The 8,522-nt window shown below is 56.5% G+C and overlaps 1 protein-coding gene across 1 annotated transcript in view; it reads right to left on the reverse strand.

Annotated features, from left to right (window-relative positions):
• Positions 1-7,851, reverse strand: part of RASSF5 (Ras association domain family member 5) — a 66,113-nt gene extending 58,262 nt beyond the window's left edge. Inside the window, exon 1 of the mRNA XM_041773807.1 lies at positions 7,048-7,851. Within this exon, the coding sequence (XP_041629741.1) occupies positions 7,048-7,498 (451 nt within the window). The 5' untranslated portion in view covers positions 7,499-7,851. The remainder of the gene's footprint in view (positions 1-7,047) is intronic.
• Positions 7,852-8,522: the final 671 nt, after the last annotated feature.

Consider the following 8,522-nt stretch of genomic DNA (forward strand, 5'->3'; position numbering starts at 1 on the left):
TTTTGTTGTCTTTTAAATCCTTTCCTCCATTGCAGAAAGGACACAATTGTTTCAACAGAAACCACAAAACCTCAGCTTCCATTCAGCTTGAATGGAAAAAACAGCTTCCTCAGAGTCAGCAAGGAAAGTAAGCAATGAGACCCAAATGTAAGACTGGTCTGGAGAAAGAGAGGGAGTCAGCGATGGGGAGAGAGTGGAGAGGGGTGCTTCCCCAGATTTGCTGGTCCTCATGTGGCCACACAACTGCCTGGGATAGAGCCAGAGGTCGTGAGGCAAACCTCCATTTCTATGAAAGCCCCTAACCAACCCTTCTTCACCCTAGCTGTCCCTTCTGAGACCCAACCTAATTTTACCCTGGTTCCTGGTTAGCCCTGTGTCATGAACTCTGACCCTGGGTCACAGCAAGAAGGGGCATGCAACAGGAAAAGACCTCCTACCTGCATTTCCATACTAACCTCCCTATGTATTCCGAAGACCAATCGGGTAGGGCAGGGCCAGAGAGAGACTCTTATTTCTTTCTCTTTTTTTTTTTCTTTCTTTCTTTTTTTTTTTTTTTTAAGATTTATTTATTCATGAGAGACACAGAGAGAGGCAGAGACACAGGCAGAGGGAGAAGCAGGCTCCATGCAGGGAGCCTGATGTGGGACTCAATCCCAGGACTCCAGGATCACATCCTGAGCTGAAAGCAGATGCTCAACCACTGAGCCACCCAGGTGCCCTGAGAATCTTATTTGTTTTCTATCTTGGGACGCAGAAAAAGTTCACTTTTTGTTTAAAGATCTCATGACTTACACATGCTGAAAATCTATTTAGAAACCACACACTGGAAACAAGCTTAAGTGTAGCCAACTCTCAATTATTGAGGCACTGGCTGACTGTCTAGCTGGCACATGGCTTATCCACCCCTTGGCTCACCCTCTTTTTTTTTCCGCACCTCTTTTTATGGACATTTCAACATTCGTTGGCAGAAGGGGAGCAGAGGAGACTCAAGGAACTTGCATGTTCAAATGACAGTAGCTTTAAGGCAAAATGCTGTGTTGGGTTGTGGTGCAGGTTTTGCTACTACAAATCTGGGTCATCTTAGAGCAGTCACTTGCCTCCCTGACTGCGGTGTTTTCTTCCCTGTGAGAGGGCCATGATCCCACCAGCCCTGCCTACTTCACAAGCCAGTGTACAAGAAAAGGCTTCATACCGGGCCAGGCCCATCTCTGCTCCCACAATTCTTTTCATTCTCAACTTCCCTTGTTCCACGAAAATATTCCCATCCTAGCAGGGTCTTAGGACACCAATTGGTATCGACAGCAAACACTCTGATAATTCTTTCCCAAAGCCAGCATCCAGTAGAAACAAAACATGAAAGGATTTAAAAACAAAACAAAACAAAACAGATGGGTAAAGAGCATCACTCTCCTTTTAGGCCTTTTAGGTGTGATTTTTTAAAGGTCACGTAAGCCGAGTTTTCATTCTCTAGCAGCCATAGCCAATAGCCACAGCAGGCACCTGGGTAAGATCTGCCCTGCCCTGGAAATGTTTGTTCAAGAAACAGGGAGGGGGAGCAGAAGGTGGGGTGCAGGCCCTTCACGGCGGAGTAAACATGACCTGGCCACGCTGTGGTCACAGGTGAGTGACATACCCTGCTACCTGCCTGCCAGTGACACGCAGGAATGAACAGACTGGACTTTCCAACTCCACTTCTCACAAACCCTCAGTACAACGTGAGCTTGAACTTTTCTCCCTGATGCCTCAGTGGGGCCAAGGCAGTAGGTGTGGGTAGGAAAATCCTGAAGAAAACTTGGGATGTTCTACAGAAACCAGGGGGCCCCGGATCCTTCAGTCAGGACAGGATATTCTCCCCGGGGAGGCCGTACACACAGCTACCTTGCCAGGAGGGATGCCGCTGTTCTTCTTCCTTCCTGTTCAAAAAGGGCAAAATGAGAACCCAACGTCACTGCTTTTTCCATGGGTGCATCTCTCGGGAACTTTCTCTGTGCCAGGAACCACAGGCAGGCTAGAACAGGCCTCACAGGAACTCATCAGCTACTGTGGCCAAAGACCACACCATGGAGAGCTCTTGGGGTGCGCCAGGCGCTGCCCACGTCTCCCCAGCATGGTGTGTGGGGTGCTTCAGAGCAAGCTCAAACATCACCTCCCCAGGTCTGAGTCCACAGTCTTAACCTCGGGGCGGGGCTCCCCACGACTACTCCCAGCACCGATGCGACTCCGCTCAAACCTGGGCCGCCTGGGGAAGGGAGCCCGTTGCCCTGCCTGACTTCATCACCTTGGCCCCCTTGCTCTTCCCCCAAAGTCTGCAAACACTCACCTGCCCCAGAACATTCACCTTGTCATCTGAGGAATGCGAACAGGAAGGGCCTCTGATAAGGCGCATCTAGAGCTTGGGCACCAGCCCTGACAGGGCCCTGCTAACAGTCCTCTGACGGGGCAAGCGTGGCCACAACTCCGCGGGGATATTGAGGGGTGGGGGTGGGGGGCCCCGAGGGCCCTTCCCCAGACGAGCCAGGCCCCGGCTTCTGACACAGAAATGCTGGGCACGGCCTGAAGGATGGAAATGACCTGAAAGCCTGAAATGGCCCCAAGGCCTTGGAAGCCAGCCGTTGGCACCACCTGAGAGGGCTCGCCCCGCGTTCTGCATTCTGCTCTCCCTGCATTCTGACCTCAGAAGCCATCCCAGGGTGAACGGACGCGAGCGCAAAATCCTCTGGGCTCCTCAGGGAACAGGCAGTACTGGCCGGTGAAGGTCCTTCCTGTGCTCAGAGCTGGGCTGCGCCAGGCCTGAGCCTCCGGCCCGGTCCTCACACACTCTTAACCCTCGCGGCCCAGCTCCTGTGGCATGAGCCGCGTCACCAGCCGGGCGGGGACCCTGGGGCCGGCGGAGGGCTGTCTTTTCCCTGTCGCTCAGGGCCTACCTGCCAGGCCTGGCACAGGCTGGGTGACTGATAAACTTGGGGGGAAGAGAGAGGATATCAGACCAAACCCTCAGCGCTGAGGGGAGACGTCAATTCACTTCCACCTAATAACTCCGCAGGATCGGCAGGCGAACACACACGTTCATTACCAAGTCTAATTAGGCTGGCAGACAAGTGGCATTAATCATTTTTGACTGTACCTGGGATTCAAGCCCCCATCCCTCCATAATCAGAAAATTTCATGCTCTGATGAAGAGGGGGGACAATTAAGCACATTTAATGCTTTCACTTTCATCTTTTCAGAAGACAGGAAGCAGGGAGGAGAGGAAACAGGATGCAGCTTGGGGACCTCAGAAGGCCTCCCTCAAAACATTCCAGATCTGTTCTCTGTCCCCAAATTCACACACACACACACACACACACACACACACAGTCATGCCACTAGGACTTTTCCTAAGAGAAGACCCCAATTAGAGCCAGGGGTGGGAGGAACTAGAAAGGGGGGGGGCTCCATTCTCTTTAACAACTCAACAAATGTCCTTTCCCCTAACCTCCACAGCCAAACAGGGGCCTGAGTCCATGAAAATACTTCAAGCCACGCATTTCAGTGCCGGCAGGTATACTGGACAGATAAAGTACTTTCCAAGTGCCCAAGTGTTCTAGGGTCTGCTGCAGGGCAGCCCGGTGCCTTTATCCCAGGAAGGGTCGATGTCCCAGTGACCTCTTCTACAAAGAACTCATGGTAAGAGATGACTCCGCAGGATCCAGTGGCTGTCACACGGGTGGTTCCAGTCTTTACAGAGAGGCAGGTTGAGCCCAACCATGAAGGAAGGGACAAGACAGAGCTGTAAAGGTAGGACAAGGGGCCCTTTGAGACATATGTCTCACTTGCCACAGAAAGTGTCCCTTGCCCCTGAGGTCTCCTGGCAAGCGTCTCCTTCCCACATCATAATTAAATGTCTATTGGGGGGGTAGGTAGGACAGGGAGCCCCAGGGCTCCCCTTTCAACCCTGCAATTCCAGTCATTTAACACTTCATAGGTCTGACCAATGACGCCTCCAGAGAAGACTCTAGGCACTCGCTACCATTATGTAAGGTATGTCTGAGCATCCCTCCTTGAATGTTGAGTTGGAACTCAGTTTTCCCATTTTCCAAACTTCTAGTCCAGGAAGGCTTACATATCCACAAAATGAGATGAAAGGTAAAAGGTCAATGCTGTGTGTCTTCTACAGAAGAAAGGGTCCGTGACCTGTAAAGGACATTTCCTGATACCAAGCCAAAGGGCAGCCCGTGACTTTCGCACGTTGTTTGCTGTGGACCCTGCCCTCCTGGAATGCTGGAAACGGATTCTCGCCACTGCCACTGCCCCTACCCCAAAGCATACACACGCATTCACATACTCTCTCTCTCTCTCTCTCTCTTTCCGTCTCTCTCTCTCTCTCTCTCTCTCCCCCAGTCCCCACTAGATTTCTTTCTCTATCTCATAAACATGATTTCTTTAATCTTGGAAATTAATATTCACTCTGAACCTCCCTTTTGGCAAATCCAGCATTAACCAGAACCAGTTACAGACCGGGAAGTAGGGGTAAGTTGAAGTTAGAGGGGCTTTCACCAAGCAGGCAGGCAGAGTGGGGAGCAGCTTTCCAAACGTTTCCCCTGTTAAAAGCCGGTCTTGCCAACATGGCTCCTACCCCTTGTCAGCCTATTGCCTAGACAGATGTCATTCATGTACCACTGCCCTTCTGTTTATTTCTAAGAACAGAGAAATTTAAGAGTAAAAACAAGCCACCACCTTCATCAAAGGCTAGTTACTGAGGCTGCTCTGTGCCTGGCACTTTGTTAGGGGCAGATGAAATAAAGACAAGACACTAATACCTAAGTGCTCTCTAAGCCACTGGTATTCAGTGAGGATGCTCCTCGGCCACACCCAGCAGGAATGGTGTTTCTGGACACCCGCACATCCGGGGATGCTCATGGCACTCGCTTCCCCACTTAGTTCAACCAGGCAGGGTTTGAGAACTACACTCACTGCATGGAAGGGTGACCCTCAGAGGTGTCATGAGGCCAGACAAATAACTACGGCTGTCGGATGGGAGGGGATAACAGAAACGCTCACAATGCATTTTGCCAGGCACTGTGTTAAAGCACTTTACATATATTCATTCATTTCATTCTCACATTAACACAATGAAGCCGACAGTGTTAGCCTCATTTTTTTAAAAGCAAGAAAGCAGAGCACAGAGATGCCCAGAATGACACAGAGATTAAGCGGCGGAGTAGGGATTTGAAACAGGTCCTCTGGCTTCAGTCTGTTCTCTTAATCGCTGCATGCTATTGCCTTTTTAGAGTCCTATTTCTGAACCTTGCTCTTAAAAACAAAGATCAAACAAAACAACCGCAGCTTGGAATTAGATAGTCAACTTAAAGGAAGATGCTCGGGGAGTGCAGCCGGCTGTGTCTTTACCTGCCAGCACTCATTCGCACATCAGAACATTTCTCAACTGTTCCCACCCAGCCACAGGTCCCCAGCTAGTTAAATATTAATAATGACAAACAGAGACTCCGCTCCGAGTCCCTTGATTCCAGTTCTGCTCCCTCTCTGGTGTTCAGACATCCCTGGGTGATACAGTCCCCAAACGTCTTAATACAGACTAGAATTCCACTGAAGTGGATTTCCCAGGATTCCAGCACAGCGAAATCCATGACGGTGAGTGCTCCCTCTGTCTGTGTTTATAGACGTGGTGGGTACAGTAAAGTACCCGAGGACCCTTGAGAGGGCAATAGTTGCCAAGACGTCCATGGGCAAGTGACATTTGATTCTACTATAAGGTCGGGAGCATTTACCGAGTGACAGCTGCCCTCCAACCACAACACCCACCTCTATGAAGTCTGCTCTTTCCTTTCGTGTTAGCACCTAAACCGTGAGTTCTGCTGGCGGAGGGAGCAACACCTACTCTCCCCTCCAATCTTTCCCTTCTGCTTGACCCTGGCTTAGAATGTGAGCTTTCCTCCCCCGAAGCCAGTTGCAGCAGGCGGCACCCTGCACAGCCTCTGCTGCGAACTGCAGAGAGGAGTCGGGCAAGGTAGGGTTTTCCTGATGGGGAAGTAGCTGCAGTCAGATGGGAGATGTGGACCTTGGGTCCTGGGGGAAGGGCCCTTGGCGGACAGATACAAACCACAACCCATTTCCAGAGATGCTTGTTAGGGGCTGTGCCATCCACTGTGCTTTGTACTTCAGATATTTAAATATCTCTGTAAACACTTAAACACATGGATATCGATATCCTCCACCAAACGTGGCAACTGCAAATATGGGGGCGGGGAGAGGACACCGGTTAAAGAGATACGCGTGCCTAACTGTATGAAGAGAAAAATAATAACCCTCACCCCCAAGGAGAGTGCAAATTTGCTCAGAAAGTCTACACGCTGGGTGTCCAGTGTTCTACAGTCAGGTTCCAAGAAGAGCCTGGCTCAGAAAGAGGCTGGAGGGGCCTGAGAGCTCCAGGGAGGAAAGTACTGGACAGGGAGTTGACACTGATGACTGGTGCACCACCTAGGAGGAGGGTCAGAAGCCGAAGGCAGTGAGGGGGCACGGTCCGGGGTGACCTCAGGCTCACTTCCACCTACAGCCCCTTTCCATCCAAAGCCTAACCAGGTCTCTTTCCTGTCCCAACAGTGCGCCCTGGAGGGAGCTGCACCACAGGTGGACACGTACCGCGGGCCTGGACCACGGGAGACAAGCCATTTTCCCATTAACCCTAATAAGCACGGGTCAAATGGCCGTGTCAACAGCAGTCTCACCACCCACCGTCACGAAGCTACGACAAAAGCAAGCGGGTGCGTGGGAGACAACGGAATGACCTTGCCGCCGCGGTCCTCATCCCCAACCCGAGAGCGTGTGTGTGCGTGTGCGCGCGCGTGGAGGGGAAGCTGCGCACCTGTCAGGGAAAGGGGCATTTGTTAAGCACGGCGCAGCCACACCTGGCCTGCCCGCAGCCCCTAGAGCACGCCCGCCCGGGGGCCGAGAGCCGAGCCCCCCCCCGCCGCCTCCCGCGGCTCCCCCGACCGCCGCCCGCGCGCCCCCGCCGCCCCGCGGCTCCCCGAGCGCCCCCCCCGCACTCACTAGCGCAGCGCAGCGCCTGCCGCAGCACCTCGCGTCCGCACAGGTCGCACCAGCCGCGGCCGCCCCGCAGCGCCAGCTCGCCGAAGCGGTGCCCCTCGCCTCGCTCCACCGGGACGCGGGGGTCCTGCGGCTGCTCGAAGATGCTCCGCACGTCGCGGGGCCGGGGCGCTCCGGGCCGCCGCCGCAGTCTCTGCTGCAGACCCGGCCGGATTGGGCGAGGGGGTCTGGACGGCCGCGGTTGGGGCTCCGCGTCCGCCCGGGCGGCCCTCCGGGCGCCGCGCCCCTCGTGCGCCCCGGGCGCGGTGGGCAGGGGCGCCGGGGCGCAGCGGCGCGGGGAGCGGCCGGGGGGCGGCGGCGGCAGCTCGGGGCCGCCCAGGCTCTGCAGGTACCGCGGCGGCTCTGGGTCCAAGAGCAGCCGGTAGGGTCGCGGCCCGATGGCCGGGGACGCCATGGCCACGCGGGGCCGGCGGCGGCTGCTCCCGAGTCCGCCTCGAGAGGAGGGCGGCCCTCCCCCGCGCGCCTTTAAAGGGACCGCAGCCTGCGGGGCGGGGCGGGGCGGGGCGGGGCGGGGCGACGCCGGGAGGCCGCCCCGGGGAACCACCGACCGCCGAGCGCGCGTTTCGGGGCGTCTGCGGGAGGCCGACCCGACGACCCGGGCGCTGCAGACGCGTGGCTGCTGGGGCCGCCTGCCTTCAGCCCCGCCTCCCCCCCTCTCCCGGCGCTTCCCCCCGACACCAGATCCCGCCCCCGCGCCCCGCACCCCAACACGCCCAGGTGAGGGAGCGGGAGGCCGCCGAGGGCCTGGGAACTAGCTGGGGAGGAGGAGTCCACGGCGAGGTCCCGGGCCGGGGGCCGCGCACATCCTCGGCCGCCCCCGCCCCCCGCCCCCCCGCCGGGCGGAACCGCGTGACCCCGAGGAGCGCGCGGCGGGGACGCTGCCCTCGCTGACCGCGGGACGCCGCCTCCGCGGCGGGCCGGGCTGTCCGGCTGGATTTCCCCTCTCTCGGCGGCCCTGCCCGGTAGGGTCCTCCTTTCCCGGAAGCCTGGGTTCGGATGACCCCGGGCCCGGCTCCCGAGAGCGCCCCCCTCGCGTGGCTGCGGAGCGCGCGTCTTCCTGGGTCGCGGCCGGCTGCGCCCGCGGCTGCTCCGGGACCTCGGGGCCCCGCCCGCCGGACGCGCTCCCGCGCGGTAGGGGAGACCCGCGCACCTGGGGACCCGACGCCAGGTCGCTTTCCGCTGCCCCCGGAGCCTGCTTCACAACCTCCTCTGTCCTTTCCATTTGGTGGCTCCGATTCCGCCGTCTTGAGGCTTAATATTCTGTGAACGAAGAGCCCGGCATTTTTTTCTTTACACCAGATCCCTCCAAGTTAGCAGCCTGTCCTGATCGTCTCCCGTGGGCGGGAACGGGACTGCTGGATCTTGGAACAGGCCAGAAGCATGGCCCTGGGCCCCTCCAGCCTCCAGCCTCCAGCCTC

The sequence above is a fragment of the Vulpes lagopus genome, chromosome 11 (genome assembly GCF_018345385.1).
Source record: "Vulpes lagopus strain Blue_001 chromosome 11, ASM1834538v1, whole genome shotgun sequence".
Lineage (NCBI taxonomy): Eukaryota > Metazoa > Chordata > Mammalia > Carnivora > Canidae > Vulpes > Vulpes lagopus.